A 25,022-nucleotide genomic window follows, 5' to 3' on the forward strand; every position below is an offset into this window, starting at 1 on the left:
AACCTTTTACTGAATACTCTTTGCGTTTAAGACGTCTAGGCTCATACATCCTGCACATGTATGTTGTGCAGGAGGGGTGTTACAAGTGACAAGTGGTTTCAACTGGAGTTTAATGCTGCCTAGAACAAGCAACTGCCTTGACTCCATTTCAGCAGCTTTAATTTCCTTTCTACTAAAATGTGCACAAGTGTGGGACAATAGCAGCAGCCTTCTGGGGCATCTGTCGCCTCTTAGAGCGTATGGGTACACGTCTAATCCTTGCAGAAGAAAAGACTGCTTACAGTAGATGCCTGCCAAGTTTTCAAAGAGTTGGTAGCCTTCAATTAATTTACCAACATTGTGTTTTCCTCATATAGTAGTCCATCAACCTTTACATATTTATTCTGTCTACAGTAATGTGGATGAATAACTCTTTTTCCCACAAAATATCTAGGGACAGAATATTCCAAAACATGTCTGGTGACTTTATATTACTCCAAAGCATAATTCTAATTTAAGTTGAACCTTAGAAGCAGCCGGCAAAGAAAGAGTTAAAGCCATGCAATCATGATCTGGTTATATGAAACCGCTAATCTTTTTAATCCTCGGTTACACATTGGCATATATGAATTACAGTCTTTTTTATTGCAAGGGGGAAATATCACAACTGTTATTTAGAGAGCGTCCAATAAGCTTTTCTCACAATATAACCAAGTTTCTATATAATAACAAATTCCAAGTATAAGATGGAAAAATGAGCAAAGATGACCAAAAGGGGCCAATTTGGAGTTTACAATTCAAACAACAGAGTGAAATATCAAAATATGGATAAAACATATGAATGAGGAGCTGCCAAGTGCCGGACATTCCACATAATGACTTCAACGCAACAACTGGGAAAAAAAATGCATGAAATATAAATTTAACCTGTTAGTCAAAGTTTTTGTGGTAAATGAAAAAACACAGATGTATGTATTAAACGTCAGACATGGCTCTATGTTGTAGTGTGTGTGTAATGCTATATTATATATACACATCACATTTGCCTGTTATAGAAGGCACATTCACTGTGGAATAATGTCGTTTTCATTGAGTCATATTCTCAAATTTCATAATTCATCCAGACATCAATTATATCTAAGGCTAGATGTATATCCAACTCAGCCTACTCTGTATTCCTCTTATATAGCATTAGGGTCAGGTTACCTCAACATGTCAGGCATGTAAAAGCATTGCCCCACCTACATCTTACTGGACAATAAGATAGGTATGGGGAAGTGCACGTCACATGCACAATGAAAAGTATGACTATAACAATACATATTTTTTTGCATGTCCATAACTGCTAATTAAATCACAGCAAGCAGGAGAGTGATGAGAAACAGATGGCTTACTTGTGTGACACTTCGCATCTCTGTAAGGGGGGCACTGCTGAAATCATGCTGCCTGCCTGTGTCTTCCCACATAGTGTACAGTGTGTATAGTGTTACCACTGTAACCAGGCAGCGTGCTGCTACAGCAAAGAGCCATCCTATGCATGTGGACATTTCCTGCCACAGGTGGCCATGGGCAGGTATCTCTAACCAGCAGATGACAATGTACACAAAGTGACACCAGGCACCTTGCTACCTGACTTCTGGCACTGACAGCTACATAGTAACATCCCCTTGGCAACATGCTAACAGCCGTTAAGAATTAAAAAAATACACACACACAGATAACTTTGAATGACGCCCTGCCCCCTGCACATTATACATTGTGTAGATGTCTCCCCCCCACACAGCAGCATCATCATCATCTGGCCACGCTACCTATAGCAGTGTTCCCACATTCACACGTCCAGATTTCCTGGTCTCTGACAGTTTTTTTTTCCTGGTTTTCCAGGATTTCTCTCTCTTAAAATAATGTGGTAATTACATAACACAAGAGCTAACAAAACTAACTACTGCAAATAAATAAAAATGTCTATGACAGTACGGATGGTAGGATACTGGTAAAGGGATCAGTTTACACACAAAGCAACCATTAAATTACCTAATTCATTTTATATATATATATATATATATATATATATATATATATATATATATATATAAATCAAGACATGTGTGTAACATATAATAAGCAGAATACATAGCCCTCCACTGTACAAAAAGGTGTGTGTGTAGGCGACAGACACTATTGTATATACAGGTGACATGTAGCAGATCACACCCACTACTGTACATGCATGTGACATGTAGCAGTTCACATACACTACTCCTGTATATGCAGGCGACATGTAGCAGATCACATACACTGCTGTATGTGTAGGTGACATGTAGTAGACGACATACACACTTTATATGTGCAGTTGACATGTAGTAGACGACATACACTGCTGTATGTGCAGGTGACATGTAGTAGACGACATACACTGCTGTATGTGCAGGTGACATGTAGTAGACGACATACACTGCTGTATGTGCAGGTGATATGTAGCAGATGACAGATACTACTGTGCGCAAGTGACATGTAACAGATGAGAGACACTACAGTGTGTGTAGATGACATGTAGCAGATGACAGCCACTACAGTGTGTGTAGGGGACATGGACAGAACATACATGGCACACACCTCCTGCTTTATGTAGCCTAGCAAGTTATCCATGCTGAGAGATGGGGCAGGACTCACCTGGCAAGGTTTTGTGCGCGGTGTTCCCCATAGCAGGAGGTGCAGAGCCGGAGGCGGTAGCGGGAGGATAGCACTGAGCCCTTTCCCGGGCAGTGAAGGTCCATCTAACACCCTGCCCCCGATGCGTGCTGCACAGCGCTGCCCCCGGGTGACTCTGGCGGCGACTCCGCTCCCTTCCTCCGTGCACAGCGCTGCAGTTTCGTATCGGGAGTGCTCGGACTCACAGCCGCCGCCGCTCCAGCAAAGGGAGGCGGGGTCACCCCAAGCTGACACCACGCCCCAAGCCAGGCACCCGGCCCTGCTGCTGTCATATTCCTGCATGACTGGGGCTCTGCGGGGGGCTGTGTGTCTGCTGCACGTACAGTAATGCGTTGAGGGATCACATCATCACTGACTACATGGGAGCTGTGCTGTTTATTATTTGTATTACGTGCTCCAGTTATACTATCAGAGAGATTGTTAAACTGTTACTGAGCTATACAGTGGTATTAATAAAAACAAAATATATGCTGTCTCTACTAAATGGCTACATTTGCTTATTTTTCTTTACTGACAGTCCTAGCGTGGTCTCTAAGCTGGGTACACACTAGACAGACAATATCCTGAAAGATTTTGCCAATTCCAACGCATCGGATTTACAAATCGTTCAGATCGTCCAGCGTGTACGCACAATGCCAATGCGCGCTCCTGAGGGTCGTCCATTGCATCCTCATCTTTTGTACATGCAGAAAGAACTGATGATGTCGCTACCGATGCCACGCTGCGGAATGCAGCATGGCGGCCGCCGACAGCCCCCCCCCCCCCCCCGTAGTTGCTCCCAGCATTGGCACCGCAGCCGGGTCCTGTCACTCACAAGATCGCGCTGGGTACATATCGTCTAATGTGTACCCATCTTAAGTGCTCACTTTCATCATCTTTTTATATAATTTATGCCAGTATGTATGGTGTAAATTGTGCTAATTTGCACTGCCCATGCTCAGATAGAGAACTCATGCATATATTTTGAATGTAGAGCGCCTCGCATACGACACTTGCGCCTTCTTACACCTGGAGATAGTGAGGAAGGGGAAATACACAGCCTGAGTACAGTAAAGGTGGGTACACACTGAACGTTGTGTACCCGAATTATATGTTGGCCCAACAGGCCAACATATCGTATCGCGGGTACACATTAGAGTGATGTAATGAACAACGGAATGATCCCTCTTTCCGTTCTACATTAACATGCATGGAGCTGCAAGCGATATTGCCAGGTTTGATGTGCAAAACATCAAACCTAATGACATCGCATGTGAACGCTGGAGCGTGCATATCGTGTATACACACTGCATGATATGCACAATAGGTCGTTACGATTTGGCAAAATCGTAACGACTTCGCCTCAGTGTGTACCCAGCTTAAGAGCATATTCATGCAAATGTAAACTGTACTTTTCAAAGCCACTGTACCTTTAGCGGTTTCAGCCACTTGTAGTAGCCAAGCCCAGGCTAACAGACCGGCAGCCAATCAGGGATGGCCGTGGCGAGCTGCATCAACACTCCGCCCTGTGGAGCTGATTTATATCAGCCTGCACGAGGTGTCGGGCTTTAGTCCGACAAAGAAGCGGGAGTGGAGAAGAGATAAGGAGCCAGATGCGGGCCATAAGACGCTAGATGCCCTGAGTGAATAGCAGCCCTTGCAAAAGAGCTAAAGCAGGTAGACGACCACCAGAAGTGGGGTTGGTGAAGACATAGGAAGCCTTGAGGCAGCAGTTCGTTTTTTCAGGTCACAAGTGAAGACTACAGGAAGCCCTGAGATGGTGACAGTTGTCCCACCTCCGGTGAATACAAAGCGGCAGGCAGGGCTGAACAAGACTTGGTTCAGCCGTAGACTCCAGGAGTGGTAAATCTTTTCTTTCATCCTCCTGGATGACCAGGGTCGAGCAGAGGTGGATTTAGACCTCATGGAGCCCTAGTCAAGATACTGGTTTGGTCCACCCCTCAAACAATCCATAGCACTATATTTTCCCTAATACCTTAACCCAAACCCCTAAACTAACCCTAATACACCATCCATAATACCCTAACCCAAACCCCTAAACTAACCCTAACCCACACCACTACACTAACCCTAATACACTTTCACTAATACCCTAACTCCAAAACTAACCCTAACCCCTAACTGCTACATCAACCCTAATACCACATCCTTAATATCCAAACCCCTAAACTAACCCTAATACCCAAACCGCTACACCAACTCTAATACCCTATCTATAATACTGTACCTTAACCCAAACCCCTAAACTAAACCAAATACCCTAACCACTACACCAACCCTAATTCCATGTACAACACACAGTAGTGCTCTTTATGCACGTTACACCACAAAGTAGTGCTCCTTCTACACGTTATGCCACGCAGTAGTGCTCCTTATACACTTTACACCATACAGTAGTGCTCCTTATACACTTTACACCACACAGTAGTGCTCCTTATACACATTACTCCACACAGTAGAGCTCTTTATGCACGTTACACCACACAGTAGTGTTCCTTATACACATTACGCTACACAGCAGTGCTCCTTATGCACATTATGCCACACAGTAGTAGTGCCCCTTAAACATTATGCCCACAAAGTAGTATAATAGTTAATATCTGCATCTCGCACATTGCTAAGAGACATGTTGCATTTATGCTTATTTTCAAATATAAAGTAGAGTAGTTAATAACACACAAATCATCTCATCATTTACTGTATATGGAGTTTCTCACATGTACATATAATGACATTAGTGATCTATACGGCATATAAAGCATTGCCAAACTGTACGTATACTTATTATATTTCACAAATACCTGGCACAGTGTAACTATCACACGGATGGGTGGCATACATTGTACAAGGTAAGGGTGATGGCAGATTGCTCGGGTGGGCTGGCGATCTCAGCACTAGGGGCCCAGGGAACACGGCTGAGGGGTGGTATCAGTGCAGTGCAGTTCACTCTTTTCTTGGCACGTACTGGCTCTCCGCACTGTGCGTGTAACATCATGATGAGTCACACGCACAACACACTGAGTAGGATGCAGGAGTGCGCTGGAGCTGGCATTCGGCAGCTATCTAATCACTGACAGCTTGCCAGGATTCAGCCATCCCAGCACTCTCATATTTTACAACACTGTCGGCAGGCCCCCTGGGACGTGCTAGGCCCTAAGCGGCTGCTTGGGTTGCTTTGCGGTAAATGGGGTCAGGCATTAGGCCCATGGGCACATTTAAGCAATAGGTCTGTCGGACCGGAGGAGGTGTTATTGCGTGCACTGCTGAATAAGCACTTAATGCACATATGGGATGGGACCTATTTTCAGCATTCGTGTTCTCGCAACTTTTCAATTAACATGGCACCCACGCGGTAATTCTACAGAACGTGACTTGGGAGAACAGTCTGAGACCGTGTGTTACCAGGGTCTACCTGTGGTGATGCTGTGGAGCGCAGGAGAGACATTCAGCCAGGGAAACAAGGAATTGTTTGTACAGACATGCACAGTGGGAAGCTGAGAACACCAAGGAGCGGAGGCATGTGCGGATTAAGAGAATCTCCATGGAGGTCTTTGTCTGGTGGGAAAGAGCAGGGAGCAAGCATCAACGCTGAGATGGAGGGCCACCAAGTACCCGCCGCTGTGTGTAAATCTAAGTGCGCAGTTGAGTCATTGCAATAGAAAGAGAGACATGGTTCCATTCAGCGTGGCAGTGCAGTGGTTGTAAAGGACCGTGGAGGCTGACAGACAACTAAGGTCCTCATTCAGAGCCACTCGCTAGCGTCAGTACGATCGTTCCGAGCGATGTTCGCACATCTGCGCATGCGTACGGATCGTTATATGCATGCGCGAACCAGTCAGTGCGGCCGAAATTCATGTGCTCGCAATATAGCGAATGCCTGCTATTTTGAGTGACAGAATGAGGCGTATGTGGGTGGTAACAGGGGAAGGTGCTTGAAAATGGGGAGTGGAGATCCGAACGCAGGCGTGCTTAAAGGTCAAAATGGGCGTTTTAAGGGAGTGCATAATTAATCCAGCAGCGTCATTGACCACATCACTTGGTTTTTTTTAACTCAGAACTGCTCGCAAAATACTGGTTGAAAAAACCAACCACAAGAATAGCGAGCAGTTCATACGCTGGTCGATGTACTCGATTAATCTAATAAATAGCGGACATGACGTATGGTGCGAGCGGCCAGGGGGCGTTTTTAACAAATAAACGAGCGTATGTTTTGCTCGCTCGTTCAGACTTAGAGGTGTGAACAGACTGCAATTTGCGAACGGATCATTTGAATAGCCACCCCTTGTTTTTGAACGAACGACCGCAAATAGCGAACGGGTCTGAATCAGGCCCTAAGTCAGTAGGGAGACGTCCCACAGTGAGTCTGTACCACATCTTGCTATTTATATGTGTACTGAGCCTTGCTAAGTGCTGAAGAGATACAGAGCCTGATCAGAGATGTACGCTATGCCAATATACATACAGTTGGCCAAAGTTTTTATTACAGCGTATGCGCCTAAGTAGCACAGCGCATGTGTCCTGGAGCCTCTGTGATAGCGCTCGCAGAGCGAACTTAGTCGCAGAGCGATTGACAGTTATGGGCTGTTTGTGGGCGGTAACAGAGTCAGATCCAGCGTCGAAGTCTTTGTACAGAGCTTCACTTGCGCCAACGTCTTAGTTCCGTCATCCAACCTTAGCAGCCATAGGGTTAGTCAGAAGGCAGATGATCGACTGATCTGCCACTGATGCTGTGACATTTTGAGCAGATACTTGGATTTCCAAAGCCGCAGGTGGGCGTCTCAAAGCATCTCCTGGTGGCCACTACATTTGCATATGTTCGCTTAGCATCTGCATAAAAATATTAGCATACATCTCTGAATCAACCCCATAAAATGCAAGTTCTGGAGAGATTTGTGCACTCAGGCCCGAGATATAATTGCGAGAGTGCTGAATAATTTTGTGCCTCCAGGACTGAGATATAATGCTAAAGCCTGATGAGTACATGCAGGACAATCAACATTAGATGCAAATGTTTGCCTTATTGTGGATTACAAATGCATATATTAGGACAGTGACCACCTAAGAAGAGAATACTCCACCGTAAAAACTCCTCAATCACTTATACTAAGTAAATGACTGACCAGGCTGGAGTATATACAGTTTTGCATACTAATATAAAAGGAATTCTATCTTACTAATTATTATATGTCTGTGGGGTCTATTCATCATCACATCATTTATACAAAAGTAGGTGAAAATGAACATTCTCACCTACTTTTGTATAAATTACATATCGGGGCCATTCATATATTGATATTACTGATATCTCCTGCCTATCTTTCAGCCCTAATCTTGCCCACTGTTCCCTTACACTAGTATGTTAAATACAATATTTTCAGAGCTTGACTGCAAGAACATTTGCAGTCTTTAGATGGCGTTTGTTCCTGCACCCCTGCTCCTTCCCATAGTCCTGGGCTGTCATGAGGGATCGATTTAGATCCCTCCACCACTACTACTTTCGCCAGGGCTTTGCGACCCAGAGTCAACCCTAGTTCTCAAGTCTGACTCGGCAGTGGCCTTGTAAACTAGACAGGGCCGGATTAAGGGGGGGGGGGCGACAGGGGCAGTTGTCCCTGGGCCCCCACACACAGAGGGACCCGCACACAGGGTCGATGTGACCCTGCCGAGAACAGGTGCCAACAGCACCTGTTCCCGGGAGGAGGCTCTGCAGCTGCGGCTATTCCGCATGCAGCAGCACACTCATTGCTGCTCCATCAGCTATGGGGTAGAGGAGGCCAATATGCGGGGATATTGGGGCGAGGCTTGCCATATTGGCTCCACCCCCAATGTGGGCAGTGTAAGGAGGGGAATAAGTGTGTAGGGGGTAATGCCTAATGAATGGTAGTGGAGGTGCCCGGGTTCTTTTGCAGTCTGCAACTGCTGCATCAATAGTAAGAATGCATGTACTGCTTTAGTGTGTGTATGTATGAACGTGTTATTGTGTATATGTGTATACTGTGTATGTGTGCGTCAATGTGTGTATATGTGTATGCTGATTATGTGTGTTTGCCCCTGTCTTCATGTGGCATGGGGGGCTCTCCGCGTGGGACTTCCGGGGGGGGGGGGGGGGTAGGCTGGGCTCGGGCTCTGTGTGGCTTGAAGGGCGCCCCCACAACTTAGTTGCCCTGGGGCCCCCACGAGCCTTAATCCGGCCCTGAAACTAGCCATAATGGACTGTGGATTGTTTGTACAACTGCCAGCACAAGTAACTCTGATTTTGATACTAACTAATGAGTTTGACTCAAGAACTAAGTACTCTTCATAGTAGCCAGCAGATAGGACACTATAAGGTTCATGGGAGTTTCAACAACTCGGATGTATACATTAGCACAAAATAGTCTTGGCAGTTACCAATGCTGGTGGTATAGGTCCTCCATCCATCGCTTCTACAGCCACTGGCCTTTAGTACTAAGGATAAGCCCGCCCCCCCAAATAAATAAAATAGTGATGGACATCTTAATTGAAGAAAGGAAAGTGGAAGACAACTTGCCCCAGTGTTCTCCGGAATTGCCTCCTATTTCAGGGAGCAAAATTGTTTTCTGATAACTATGATCTTATAAATTCTGGCACTTTTGCTTCTAATGACCATAGTGTCCACAACAAAGGGCATAGCTGCATAGGCTCCTGAAAGTGCTCAACTGGCTGAGTAACCAATTTTTACTGAAGATGATGCTCTGGAATTCAGATGCCGAGCCACATAGGAAGGAGTCCTGCATTGAGGTTGGAAATCCCCAGCAAGTGGGGATGTCTTTAACAGATTCTACCAATCCTCTATGAAAAAATGCAATAAATGACTCGTCATTCCATCTGAACTCTGCTGTGTGAATCTGAAATTCATTGGCATACTGGGTGACCACGTTCCTCTAGCTGGGCCAGTCTTGTGCAAGCATTGGGAATACATCCCATAGAGTTAAACATCAGCTTCAGTGTGGCTGAAAATTCCATGCTACTACTGAACAACGCATAATTTATTTTATGGATTTGTTTGGTCCAGGCCAAAGCCTGACCAGCCAGCATGATGATGACATCACATATTGATTGAAGTGGGGAACTATAATGCTTGTAGTTCAAACAGAGAAACAAATGTAGATCATAAGTTCCCAGCACCCTTCAGGGTTGTCAAGAAAATGTAAAGGTGCAGCACCTCATAGTGGGCATTAGCACAAGGACTACTTGTCTCCTGAATGTGTCCTAGTCCCAGCATCCCTGCTCTCAGTCCCTGCACCCCTGTTCCCAGTCTGCTGATTCACTCCTTCTCAGTCCCAGCACACATTCGCCCAGTCTGTTTTCCCTTCCCATTCCCAGCACCCAAGCTCCAGTCTTCTGTCACTTCTCCACCTAATCCCAGCATGCCTGTTCCCAATCCCAGCACCCAATCTCCTAGACTGCTGATCTTTTCCTTTCCAGTCCTAGCAACCCTCCTCTCTTCTGTCCTTCCAATTTCCAGTCCCAGCACACATTCTCCCATTCTGTTGTCCCTTCCATACCCAGTCCCTGCACCTCTGTTCCCATTCTGTGGTCACTTCCCCTCCCAGTCCCAACACCCCTTCTCCCAGTTGCAGTATAACTTCTTCCAGTCTGCTTACCCTTCCCCTTACTGCCCCAGCACCCCATTCTGCTATTCCTCCTCTTTCCAGTCCTAGCACTCCATCTCCCAGTCTGCTTTCCCTCCTAGCCTCAGTCCCCCTGCTCCAGTCCTCCTACTCCCAGCCTGGAGTTTCTCCCTCTTTCAGTCCCCGTACTCGTGCTCTCAGGGCCTGATTCACACCCAGTCGCAAGTGCTGAGCGCTCGCAACCGGGTCGATGTTTGGCCACTGGGCATGCGCACGACGGAGCCGGCTTCCGTCGTGCGCATGCGCGAGACCCGGCTAGCGACGATTGCTCTGTCGCTTCGGGTCTCGCACCAATGGGGGCAAGCTGTCGATGGTGAGTGACAGCTCGCCCCATTTGGTGGGTGGGCCGGGGGGGTGGCCGGCCAAACAGAGGCGTTCCCAATGGAGCCGTTACCAATGGCGAAAGCTCTCTAGGGGTTTGCGGCCATGAGACCCTACCACGAGGGTCTCGTTGCAAGCCCGATGGTTGCGATGGTCTTGACCATCGCGACCATCAACCTGTCCGCTCGCTATAGCTGTGGGTAGTAACCCACAGTTATGCGAGCGGCCAGGAGGCCGCTCCAAAAAGAAAAAAAAATATGCCCTGATTCAGAGCGAACGTCCGGCTCTGAATCAGGGCCTCAGTTTGCTGTCCCTCTCCTGCTACCTCCTAATCCCGGACCCCCTATCTCAGTCCAGGGATGTACTGGGAGCTCCTCTCTCTTCTCTGCTACAGACAGGTAAGACAAGTCTGTATTGGGGTCTGGGGCAATAATTAAGGTGTATTTGTTTTCCTGTGGGGGGTAGGGAGGCAATGTGTTTTATTTTTTTCCTGTTAAGCCCAATGTGTTGTTTTTCTTCCCCAAAAAACAAAATATAGTGGCGTGCTATAGATTAACCCCTAAACTTTCCTGTGTCAAAGAACAGCAGCTCACAAAGTGGGTTCTGCCTACCCACTGTAAAATATAGGAACAAACAAGTAGGAGCGCTTAGTCTGAGACAGTGAATGAGCCAAAAAGTTTTATTTTATATCAATTAAAAAGTAGGTACCTATATTGCATCATATAACACTCAAATAACAATATACAAAATGTACCCTGTTATGCAAATCTCACAATATAGCGCATATCAACATATAAGCAGTAATCCTGTCTAATTAACCCAATGTTAGTGGCTTAAGCTGGGTATACACGTGAAGATTTTCTGTCCAACCATCCAACTAGTTTATCGGTTGGAATGAAAATTCGGTAAGGTAAGAAAGCAAATGACAATCAGCAATTTGCTCCCAAATGCCGTAAAATGGACAAAAACTGTTGTTTGTTAAATATTTAATCTAAACAATTTGTTCAAACTTGTCTGACTGACCATTTTCATCTGTTTTCTGGCATTTGGGAGCAAATTGCTGATCATCAGTTACTCCCATACGTTACCAGATTTTCATTCCAACCAATCAACTAGTTGGATGGTTGGACAGAAAATCTTTATGTGTGTACCCAGCTTAAGAGTCCAGTTTATAAATGAAAACACTGCGGTGTATAGTCAATACAATTTTTGTAACATCCAATTATAATGTCACTGTATCGTTGTACTGTACAATGTCATGGATAGTAACATATACACACTGTAACTATGAGACAGTTAAAATGTATCCAAACAGTTCACAGTGTGCATACTAATTTAAAATGAAACTTTGTATTGTCTCTTACCGCATGCTGTCCTTTGAATATAAGAGGGGATAAGCCACACTGTAATCCAATGTAGGGTGCGATTCCACTGGAAGATGGAGATGCCAATATGACATGCTAATCCATAGGGCTAATGTTGCCGCCACTCCAGTGGAAAAAAAAAAAAAAAAAAGACAGTGACCTGATCGCTGCATGAACAGCTTTTCCTATCAGCTTTGATGCTCCTGCTTCTATATAGACTGTGGACCAGCACTTATTACCTCTCACAATGTGGACTGGAATTCAATTGAAAACCGGCTGATGACACCGGTTTGCAGGCTTATCAGTGAGAATACACGGATATCCCTTCACACATTACAGGCTGTGATCTCATACTGAGCCTGCTAGTAACACCAGTTTGAGAGCGTGCAGTCTGAGTTAAGCAGCGGTAAGTGGCAGAATGCCAGCAGCTGGGGTACCCAGACACAGATGCCGCACAGTACCACCAGTTTGCAGGCTTTTAGAGAGGGTATGCTTTCCATATTAAGCAGCTATGAGTGGTAAGATAATAGCGGCTGGGATGCCCAGACACAGATGTCGGATAGGTACAACAGCAAGAAGCTTGAGGCGTTTCTCCGGGTCAAATAACTCCTGGAGAATAAAAACGTTTTGGCTCATCCACCGTCTCAGACTAAGTGTTCTCATTTCTTTGTATGTTTTTTCCTGATGGGGACAATGTGTGTGTTTTTCTCTTGTTGACTAATGTATGTGTGTGTGTGTGTGTGTGTGTGTGTGTGTGTGTGTGTGTGTGTGTGTGTGTGTGTGTGTGTGTGTGTGTGTGTGTGTGTGTGTGTGTGTGTGTGTCTTTCCCAGGGGGACTGATGGTGTGTCTTCGCAATGTGAAAATCTTGCTTGGTGTGGTGCAAGTTGAAAAAGGTTGAAAACCATTGATGTACAGTTCTCTGTTCATTTGACGATTGATCGCAATAAAAAGTGTGTCCCTAACTCTCGTCTCATCTTCAAATTTGTTTTTTCAATTGGGGAAAAATTTACATCTCATTGAGAAACAGAGGGGTATATGTACTAGGCTTCGGATTTCAAGCATGGGTGAGTCTGCCCGATGTTTTTATGTAGCAGTGATTTAGAAGAAAAACTAAACTTGGTTGTGCCTTTTACATGACTGCTACCTTAAAACATCGGTCAGTCTTGCACGAAGCAGATACCGCTACATACACTGTGAATTCAGACAAATGGCGTTAAATATTTATTCCCTGATTTACATCTGTGTGGCCAAATGTGCAAGCACGAGATGCCCTCTTTCAGCATCTGTGCAGGGCTGGCGTGGCTTAATTACCATAGACCACGCCCCTGAAATTACACTATTTGGGGGCGTGCCCGTATGTCATGCCTCCCATTTAACATCAGGCTGGGGGTGAGCCCAGCACTACGTCAGTAGCTGGGCTGCCCGCCTCTCTCTCCTTGCACTGAATGGATGACATTCTTCTCTGGGGTTAGCACAGTTGCAGCTGTGGAGGTGCCCAACCTCCAGAACGCCCGTGGGACAGTTTGTCCCACGGGTGGAACATCGGGACAGTGCCCAAAAACGGGACTGTCCTGCTGAAATCGTGAATGGCTGGGAGGGGTGCGCCCTCTATGGGGTGGCATCCCTGTTTGACTGCACTGGTCGAACATGCCTTGAGCCAGCCCTGTGTCTGTGCACGCAGTAATACCAATTGGTGCGTTCTTAGACTCCACCATCAGTCATGCCATAGAAACTTGCACCAGTCCTATGGCAGTTTCAGTTTCTCATCTGACCGTTGTCCTCCTGCCTGTGTTCTTAGGCAAAATTGTGAGTGAGCCCTCTCCATTGGCTGAGAAGCAACCCCAAGAACACAGCCATGAATAAAGAATGGTACCAAAACATCCTCCAAGAGCAACTTCTCCCAGCCATCCAAGAACAGTTTGGTGATGAACAATGCCTTTTCCAGCCATAAGGCAAAAGTGATAACTAAGTGGCTCGGGGAACAAAACATTGAAATTTTGGGTCCATAGCCAGGAAACTCCCCAGATCTTAATCCCATTGAGAACTTGTGGTCAATCCTCAAGAGACAGGTGGACAAACAAAAACCCACAAATTCTGACAAACTCCAAGCACTAATTAGGAAAGAACGGGCGGCCATCACTCAGTATGTGGCCTAGAAGTTGAATGACAGCATGCCAGGGCGAATTGCAGAGGTCTTGAAAAAGAAGGGTCAACACTGCAAATATTGACTCTTTGCATAAACTTAATGTATCGTCAATAAAAGCCTTTGGCACTTATAAAATGCTTGTCATTTTACTTCAGTATACCATAGTGACATCTGACAAAATGTTCTAAAAACACTGAAGCAGCAAACTTTGTGAAAACCAATACTTGTGTCATTCTCAAATCTTTAGGCCACGGCTATATACAGCATGTGCCAGGTAGCAGAGCTGGGCATCATCCCATACTGCATCCATCTCTGTAACAGCATATGCACCAGTTGTATGGATAGAGAATGGTCATATTCAAAGGAAATTTGAGGAATATGGCTTCACAGAAATGGAATAGCCTCCCATCAGAGGTGATAGAGATTAAAGCTAGGTACACACTTAATGTGTACGCGGCCGATGTCTCTTGTGCGGCGGGTCCCGGCATCGGCAAGTGCCTACACACTTGCCGATGCCAAGAGCGATGGCGGGGGCCAAGTTGCATTCGTCAGCATGGCCACCACTGACAATATTGCCTGTCGGACTTGCATGAAGGTCCGACAGGCTATGTCAGCAACATAACAGGTACACACTGCCCAATGTGGATGATATGTCGTCCGATCGGCCGACATATCATTTAGTGTGTTCCCGGCTTTAGACAATAGAGCAATTTAAATATGCTTGGGACAGGCATAAGAATATCCTTACAAAGAACTAATGCTGCATACATACCTATAGATATATCTGTCCAATCTGTCTGATGTGAAGGAAAATCTGATCTGTTTTATAGTGTTTGGGAGCAAATTTCTATTGTTATTTGCTCCCATACATTACCAGATTTTCCTTCCCACCAGACAGATTGGACCGATATACAGTGGTGTTTGAAAGTTTTTCTGTATTTCTGCTGAAATTTGGCCTAAAATACACAAGTCCTAAAAGTAGATAAAAGAGAACTGAGACAAACAAATTAGACATTCACATTTTTCTTTTTTTTTTTTTAGGAAAATTATCCAATATCACATATCTGAGTGACAAAAGTATGTGAACCTTTAGGCTTAGCAGATATTTTGAAGGTGAAATTAGAGTCAAATATTTTGAATCTATGGAATGACAATCAGGTGCAAGTGGACAAACCTGTCTTTTTAAAAGAATAGGGATCTATCAAAGTCTGATGTTCACAACATGTTTGTGAAAGTGTATCATGCCACAAACAACGGAGATTTCGGCGGACCTCAGAAGAAGAGTTGTTTATGCTCATTAGGCAGGAGAAGGTTGCAAAACCATCTCAAAGAGTTTGGACTCCACCAAATAACAGTCAGACAGATTGTGTACAAATGGAGGAAATTCCAGACCATTATTACCCTCCCCTGTAGTGGTCATCCAACAAAGATCATGCCAAGAGCAAGACGTCTAATAGTTTGCAAGGTGACAAAGGAACCCAAGGTAACCTCTAAGCAACTGAAAGCCCTTCTCACATTAGCTAATGTTTATTTTTCATGAGTCCACCATCAGGAGAACATTGAGGAATAATGGTGTGCATGGCAGGATTGCAAGGACAAAACCACTGCTCTCCAATAAGAACATTGCTGCCCATCTGCAGTTTGCTAAAGATCACCTCAACAAGCCAGAAGACTATTTGAACAATGTTTTGTAGACAGATGTGTCCAAAATAGAGCTTTTTGGCTTAAATGAGAAGCGTTATGTTTGGAGAAAGGAGAACACTGCATCACAGTATAAAAACCTCATACCATTTGTGAAACACGGTAGTGATGGTATCATGGTTTGGGCCTGTTTTGCTGCATCTGGCCCAAGACGACTTGCCATCATTGATGGGACAATGAATTCTGAATTATACCAGAATATTCTAAAGCAAAATGTCAGGACATCTGTCCATGAGCTGCATCTCAACAGAACATGGGTCATGCAGCAAGAGAACGACCCAAAGCATACAAGTCATTCAACCAAAGAATGGTTAAAGAAGAATAAATTTTAAGTTTTGGAATGACCAAGTCAAAGTCCTAACCTTAATCTAATCAAAATGTTGTGAAAGGATTTGAAGCGAGCAGTTCATGGGAGGAAACACAGCAACATAACAGAGTTGAAGCTGTTTTGTATGGTGACATGGGGTAAAATTCCTCCAAGCCAATGTTCAGGACTAATCAACAATTACCGGAAACGTTTAAAAGCAGTTATTGCTGCACAAGGGGTTCATACCAGATACTGAAAGCAAAGGTTCACATACTTTTCACACTCACAGATATGTGATATTGGATCTTTTTCCTCAATAAAAAAAATAAGCAAGTCTAATTTTTTTGTCTCATTTGTTTGATTTGTTTCTCTTTATCTACTTTTAGGACTTGTGTGAAAATTTGAGGTAGTTTTAGGCCAAGTTTCAGCAGAAATATAAAAAAAATTCTGAAGGGTTCACAAACTTTCACACACCACTGTATCTATAGCTTTGTATAGGGTAGAGGTTACCAAAGGTTAAAAAAAATGTCAGACAAGATGGGCCAAGTGGTTCTTATCTGCCTTCAAATTCTATATTTCTATGTATACAGTATGCGCCAGGTGAGAACATTAGTAACGTATATAGTATTTTGCCTGGTTTACTGCAGGACCATCCACTAGGGCAATGATAGCCAACCAGATACGTTTTGGGGGCCACATTGGGAGGCCTTCTAACCTTTATAAGGGCCGCACATGGAGGTACTGTGATAAAGATATATCTATATCCTGCTAGTATAATAAATGTGAAAATGGCTTATTTCAAAAGGTTAATTTTTCTAAATTTAAATGTTAAAATATCGGCCTGGCCACTTCTTGCTGGTCGGATGGCCACATCTCTTCCAGCAACTGCCCCTCCCCCCTTAGTGGGCCCTGTGATTGCTTTCTCCTGGTGGGCTCTTAATGCCCCAGTCTGACACTGTGCACATGCAGTGTACTGTCCTGCCCCCCTCCCCACGGCTGCCGCTACGTGTGTAAGGGTACACACCTGCCGATGGACAGATATGTCTGCCGGTATATCTGTCCATTGGCTGTGCAGCGCAGTCAATGCGATATGTCTGAGAATGACGCCGTGCAGCAGATATATTAGCCGATCAATTGATCGGCCAATATATCTGTCAGTGTGTGCCCAGCATTACATTCACTAGTTTTGCAAGTTTACAAACAATTATCTAAACAGCCATTTCAAAATATCAACATTTAAGAGCTATGGCAAAAACAAATATCGATCTAAGAATTGTTTCTGTGAGAAAAACAATATATATATATATATATATATATATATATATATATATATATACACACATACTCAAGTTGAAAAAAAGTTCAATTAACCTGAATTATAGAACACGATTTTATTAATAATGTATTTTCAAGTACTTCAAACTGTTTTTCCTTCAAATAAAATTATATTTCGAGTTAGTCGTCTATTTTGTAACAATTTCCTTTTCAACCTACTGTGCTGTTGCCTAGCAACTATAAAACTTTGTAAGCAATACATACATGCAGATTGCATTCTCAGATTTCTCTCTCTCTTGGCACTTGTAAATCAGGATAATGCAGAAAATCGCAGCCCTTTAATAAATGCAATTTAGGTCATATACAAGAGGAAAAGCAGATTTGGACTTGCTGTGGTCCTCATTATGCACTCGTGCAACTACGCTTCTGCAGAGCATCATGGTGAAGTTTGGCCAGATTGAAGTGATGCCTAGGAAAACAGAAGCTCTGATTCAGAGATGTCCACTAATGTCTCCACTGCACCTGCTGTGCAATATTATGCAAATGCCGGAGGAGGCATCTTAGGTAAAAAACAACGTACATTGGGCCTGATTCAGAGCCGCTCGTTCGTTCCGAGCGATGTTTGCACAACTGCGCATGCATACGGATCGTAATACGCATGCGCGAACCAGTCAGTGCGGCCGAAAATCGTTTGTTTGCTAAATAGCGAATGCCTGCTATTTTGAGTGACATGAGGAGGCGTATGTGGGTGGTAACAGGGGAATGTGCTTGAAAACGGGGAGTGGAGATCTGAACGCAGGCGTGCTTAAAGGTCAAAACGGGCGTTTTATGGGTGTGCATAATTAATACAGCAGCGTCATTGACCACGTCACTGGGTTATTTTATAGTCAGAACTGCTCGCAAGATTGTGATAGGAAAAACCAACCACAAGAATAGCGAGCAGTTCATACGCTGGTCGATGTACTCGATTAATCTAATAAATAGCGGACATGACGTAGGATGCGAGCGGCCAGGGGGCGTAGTTTTCCAAAAAACGACCGCAAGTTTGTTCGCTCGTTCAGACCTAGAGGCGTGAACAGACCGCAAAGAGCGAACGGTTCATTTGAATAGCCACCCCTTTTTTCTGAACGAGCGAGCGCAAATACCGTCCGGCTCTGATTCAGGCCCTTTGACGACTAATCTGATCCATTGCTGCTTCTTTGAACATCACGTATCTGAGTAAGATAGGTTAAATACGTTCACCTTTTAATTACCCTGTCCAGCAGGATAATAAAGACTCCTTTGCGGGGGCACTCTTACATGGAAATATTAAAACTTTACTTTTATTTTTATTTTACATCTTGCAAAGCCACTTACAAAACATACTCACAAAAAACATATATATACATGCTTAAAGGAATGAAATTTCCTAAGTTTAATTAAAGGAATGTAATTCCAAGAGAGAGAAAAAATCTCTATTCCCATATCTCTATCTCTATTCCCAAAAGCACTGTGGTTCTGCGATTTTTCACATTACCTTGTCCATGGTGGATAATACAATATCACCACATTGTGTTTATGAATGTTTAAACTGCAGAAATCACGATTACAATGTATAATACAGCACATTGGTTTAAACTCAATGCAGGCAGAGAGAAGGTATATAATAGTGGAAATACCATAGATGTGGTATTGTCAATAGAATTGCCCTGTATAGAGCTGTTGTGATGAATTTGGATATTCTCAAATCGATGTGTTATTTACTCTGCTGACGCCAGAATTTGGAAATTAAGTTTTGTCTCAGGATAAACCTGTAAATTATATAAATATGGATAAAACATATCCATTTAATTTTTGTTTTTGATATCTCACCAAAATTCTCTTATTACCCATAATTTTTCATGTGAAAAGAGCTACTGGACTTTGAACTACACCCATAAATTTTTATGGGAATAAAGATTTTTTCGCTCTCTTGGAATTAAATTCCTTTAATTATACTTAGAAAATTTCATTCCTTTAAGCATGTATATATGTTATTTTTGTGAGTATGTTTTGTAAGTGGCTTTGCAATATGTAATATATTAATAAAAGTTAGGTTTTTTAATATTTCCACGTGAGAGTGCCCCCGCAAAGGAGTCTTCTTTATTATCCTGCTGCACAGGGAAATTAAAAGGTGAACGTATTTGAGTATTTCTTACTCCTGGGGTGTACCACCAAATTCATTTATAGTATCCATTAATTGTGTTTATTTTTTACTTTTCTCATATATCTTTATTATTTTCCTGTGCAGAATTTCCTTCTTTTTCTATAAGACTCAGGTTACTCAGGATATTTGGCAAAAGCACACGTGCTGGGGCCAGTGAAGCTACATCAAAGGACGAAGCTGCTCACTTCAGCACAACCAGGAAAAGGGTCCGACAAGCCCCTATTTTCTGAGACGCTTCCCATCGCCGCCCCCCCAGATGTCAGCAGCATGTCAATCATGCTGAGGCTCATCGCAGGACCTGATCTGCACAAGTATAGTGCGACCCCTGTGCTTGCAAAGATCATTAAACATCAGAGGTTTACAGAAATATTGGATTTACGTAAATCTCTGAATCAGGCCCAGAGTTGGCACACCGAGGTGGCTTGTTTTGTGGAACACTGTAAGAATGAGACTTTGTTGTGTAATGCAAGATTACTGTATTGAGATAAAGGGTATAGGAGCGTACATTATTTTGCTGTATATGGAAGGTTCCCGTACACAGCAGACTTATATTTTGCACCAACTCAGAGTTGGAGATAGTCAGACAACATAGTGATTACCAACTTTAATATTTTCCCCTCCAGAAGAAATCTCGGTGGGGAGATACAGCCATAAGAGGTGGTCCATAAAGAGGTGAGTGGCCAAGATGGAACAATTCTCCTGTACTCCCCATTTGGCTAAGAAGTGGGCGGGATGCAGAACGGGCACCTACTCTTTTAGTAGTCACTCGGATGTCTTGGGAGAGTAGGCAAGTATGAGCCACGTCCTGTTCTTTAAATGGGACTTGTTTCGCTGAACTTCTGTGGGGAAATGCCTTTTTACATGCACTCCGATCCATGTATGAAAAAAGTTTCTACACAACACTGTCACATGTAATAAAGTCTTTATGTCCCAATGTTATCAAGATTAGCTTAAGCCATAAATAAGGCTAAATTGAGCAGTAATTTAGGAGAAAAATGAAAAGTTTATTTTAGTGAAAGACGTGGTGGTAAAGTGGTAGGAGGCTGGATCTTCTGTCTCTGCAAAATTCTAGGTTTTGGAATAGTCTCCCAAAAGCTGGTGGCAGTTCTGCACCTTTATTATTATTATTATTATTATTAATAATACATTTTATTTATATATACCACAAGGGTTCAGTAGCACCATACATACGGTAACACATACCAAATTGCAGTAGATAGATAGATAGATAGATAGATAGATAGATAGATAGATAGATAGATAGCCCAAGTGACATAATTCCATGAAGTATACAAAGGTTACAAGGCCTTTTTTGCTACAGTTTTCAAGTTAGTTCTAGCATAGGGGCATCCAAAGTTTTTGATTGGCGTGCCACATTTTTCTCACAGTTAGCCTCCCAATAATTAGATGCTGGTTCTTTGCTGAGTAAATCTTATTTTACTAAACATTAACATTTATAAAAATATCTTGGAAGTAAACATATTTGCAATTATTTAAGATCTTGAATCCTCCTTCTCCTAGACTCGTACCCATATACTAGTTGGCAGTCCACTTCGAAGACCAGATTGCAGCAGTAGGAGGCGTTTAGCACATGGTACGTCATTTGAATACCCCTGCGCTAGCTACTGTAGACCAATTAAGTCCTGTACTGTATAGCAACAAGATAAATTCAAGTTTAGGTATATTTAAGGAATATTTTACTGGGTAGCAAGCAAATCATTTTTTTTTCATTCAGTGATGTCTGTGTACAAATTAATTTAAACTGGGTATGGTTAGGACAAACCTGTAGACAATCAGTGCATTAGAATGTTCCTAAGCATAGAATAAACATTTTAGTCTCAACAGATAACATAAGTCACAGCAATTTGAATGCATATGTACTTGCACTAGAACGTTCATAAGGCTTGAACTCAATATTCAGTGCATTAATAGTTCCCATTTCATTAGTAAAGCCAGCAGCAGCAGACATGGCAACACAATGTGTGTGAAATACAACTCTATGTGAAGCAAATTTATCAGATCAAACTTGTTTTTAATAATTAGTAATTACTAACCAACTCCCTCTGCAGCTATCTCTGATGCTCGTCTCAGCAGCAATAGGGAGACTTCACTAGGATATAAATCACAACTTCCTTATGAAAAAACAGTTACACCCATGTTACAGCCTCAAATTGGGAAAAATGTCTTCCTTAACGATTAATCACATTTACATTGTCCTTTAAAAACATTTATTGGAATGTATGTTTATTTTTATATTTTTGCTGGGGGATTTAACATCAAGATCAGTAAGATTTATATGCTCATAACAACATTTTGTTTAACTTTAGAAATAGTGTTGTAGGCAATGCCTGTGGCAGAATACAGTACAATTTAACACACCAATAGCAGTGCGATTGTGTGTCAGAGGTGTGGCCTCCATGGTCCGGAATTTCCAGAAGAGAATGCTATTAGGCATGTTTTGATACTAGGTAATTACCATAAAACCACTACACCCTCAGATATGTTTACATCAGTTGGTCTTTACTGTTAAATTGTTATCATTGTAGTAAATGCTAAAGCTGAATACTGTTTAAAACTCCCTGGAGTTTTTTCAGTAAGTCAATTACACTGAAGTGCAGGTTTACAAAAGTGGAGGTGTTGCCTTTAGCAACCAATCAAATCTAGTCATCTTCTAGACTATACCAGAAAATGGTTAGCCAGAATTTGATTGGTTGTGTCGAAGCTGAGTAATTGGCTGAGACAAGTTCAGTTTAAAATTGAATTGTAGCGACGTCATCTTGCGAATGGCCGCAAGACCCATCTTGGAAATGAGATCGCAAGACACCATTTTGCGAATGGCCGCCTAAGCGCCTTTTTAGATAAACTCACATTTTAGTACATGTGGCGATAATACTATTAGCACCATGCGATTGCATCTTCCATCATTTCTCATATACACAATAATACGCATAATAGCGCTGTTAACTAGTCGCATATTAGCGAATGCACAAGACCCCGAATGAAAACACTGTTTAGTAGCTAAATGCGCACGCATCTGTCCCCAGTTAACTAGCGTCTTCATATCAAACCCCGTACACTCACACATTACATATTCACTTACAAGGTTCCATTAGCTTTAAGGTATAAGATTTACGTTTGTTCAGTTAGTATAAATGCTGTGAAATAAGGATATTTGATAACTAAAGTTTTATACATGCTAAGAAAGCCATGTTTGGTTTTGTACTGATGCGTACTCTTTCCACAGTATTCTGGTGATATCAGTGGGGAGATCGCATCATGCATTCTCGAGTTATGGACTGCAGAGACATCAAGCAACAAAATGTATTAACTGTTATGATGTTGCAGGGGGCGGGAGGGCAGAGACCCCCAGTTGTTAGAGGCTGGGTGAGTCTATTTAAACCAGCCTGTTAAATGCTCCGTAACAGATGGATCCCCCATGGGAACCAATAGCATCAGCAACAAACGTCTCTATTGTTTTGCCTATTCCTGGGGGGTATAAATATGTGTGCTCCAACACTGGGTTTTTTAGTCTTCCTGCTGAATACTGATGGACTAGGGGTTTCTTGCTGATGCCTAACACCTGGTACCGGAAGCGCTGCGTATGTATACTGTACTTGGGTCTGTATAATTCCTTTGCACCTAAATTGTGTCTGGATCAATTGCGTGTAACTGACTGTACTTTTACTTGAATAATACTTGTGCTTTGGAACCACAGATTCCAGGTCTAAGTCTTTATTTACTGTATGACTGCGTACGTAAATTAGCGTCATCCTTAGAAGGTATAGGAAGGATATTAGAAGGTATAGGAAGGTGTGTATAGAGGTTCTGATCCAGTATCGTTAGTTGGGGCTCGTAGTGAAGTCACTTACCTGCTCACACGGTACATACGGCTATCGATATTTCAGCAAAGGGTGGAGTGGCCACATGCAGGGTTTGCCTGCAACCGCTTTGTGCTGAAAGATCGCTATCCGTCTCCGTGTGAATCAAGGAAGCTGACTAAAATCCAGGGACAAGAGAGGAAAAAGTTTGTTTTCCTCTGTTGATAGAACCTTAGGTTTAAAGGGGTGCAGCAGTACTGAGTACGCGGCTAAGTCGCAGATTTGCGCACAACAAAGACGCACTTTTGTGTACGCAGCTAAAGGTTGTCATACGGTTGTGTGGTAGTCGCATTATTGTGTATGCGACTGGTCGCACAATAGCGTATACGTACTTACGGTTGTGCTGCCACGTGTTTGAACTAGGGGTGAGCGGGTTCGGATTTCTGAAATCCGAACCCCCCCGAGCCCCCCTGATCCGAGGCAGATCCGAGTCAGGCTCGACTTTTCCCGCCTGACTCGGATCTGAAATCGAGGCAAAACGTCATCATCCCGCCTTCCGAGTCTCGCGGGTTTTGGAACCTATATAAGGTACCCGCGTCGGCGCCATTTTCTCACTCGGCTGTGGACAATGAAGAGGGAGGGTGGGAGTTAGGGCTGGCTGGGCTGTGTAGTGTAGTGTAGTGCAGAGTAGTGTTGTGCTGTGCTGTGCTGCGCTGTGCTGCTGTTGTCCACTACTTCAAAGTCCATAGGGGCTGGCTGTGTTGTGCTGTGCTGCTGTTGTTAATAGGGGCTGTGTCCACTACTTCAAAGTCCATAGGGGCTGGCTGGACTGTGTTGTGCAGTCAGTTCTCCATAGGGGCTGTGTCCACTCCAAAGTCCTGTGCAGTGTCCCAGTCCTAAAGGGGTGCTGTAGTACAGTAAAAAGAGTAGGAAACCCAAATCAGGGAAGACCTGGATATCCCCATAAGGGATATGCACAGAGGCCAGCAAATGTCCAGCAGGCACCAGCTCCAATTGTGGCCGTAAATGCTTTATTGGAGAATGGTACCCAACGCTAGGGGTCAGGTCATACCTGTAGTCTACAGATAGTCACTAGGGAAGAACCGGTCATGATGGTTGATGTAGCTGGTACTGAATATCCTTTTCTTGTAGACACAGGGGCGACCAGGTTAGTGATAAAATCTCCCGTTAATTTACAGGTGACCAACGAGACAGTACCAACAATGGGTGTAACAGGTAAAGTGGAACATTATCCTTTAACAAAGTCCACAGAGGTTACTATAGGGCCGTTGCATACCAGGCATTCTTTCCTTCTGGCTGCTGCGGCTCCTACTAACCTGCTGGGCAGAGACTTGTTATGTAAGATGGGATGTGTTATATATTGCACCCGTGATGGTGTATTTTTAGATATCCCAAAGAGAGTTGCACACGAGGTGCGGGATATATTGAACACTCCCCAAAGGATAATGTATCACTCTACAAGTTTAAATGAAAATCCATCTCAGATAAATGAAATGTTGTCCCTAATTCCAGATTCCCTTTGGACTAAAGATGGACAGGA

The 25,022-nt window shown here is 43.5% G+C and overlaps 1 protein-coding gene across 2 annotated transcripts in view; it reads right to left on the reverse strand.

The window, feature by feature from the left end:
- Nucleotides 1-25,022, reverse strand: part of NEURL1B (neuralized E3 ubiquitin protein ligase 1B) — a 446,007-nt gene that overhangs the window by 59,384 nt on the left and 361,601 nt on the right. Inside the window, exon 1 of one of the 2 annotated variants that reach the window (XM_088457637.1) lies at nucleotides 2,653-2,930. The exons of the other annotated variant lie outside the window; for it this stretch is intronic. Within the exon in view, the coding sequence (XP_088313763.1) occupies nucleotides 2,653-2,683 (31 nt within the window). The 5' untranslated portion in view covers nucleotides 2,684-2,930. Of the gene's footprint in view, nucleotides 1-2,652; nucleotides 2,931-25,022 lie in introns of those variants that run through there. 2 annotated transcript variants of the gene reach the window in all.

The sequence above is a fragment of the Taudactylus pleione genome, unplaced genomic scaffold (genome assembly GCF_031769625.1).
Source record: "Taudactylus pleione unplaced genomic scaffold, aTauple2 ptg000774l, whole genome shotgun sequence".
Classification (NCBI taxonomy): domain Eukaryota; kingdom Metazoa; phylum Chordata; class Amphibia; order Anura; family Myobatrachidae; genus Taudactylus; species Taudactylus pleione.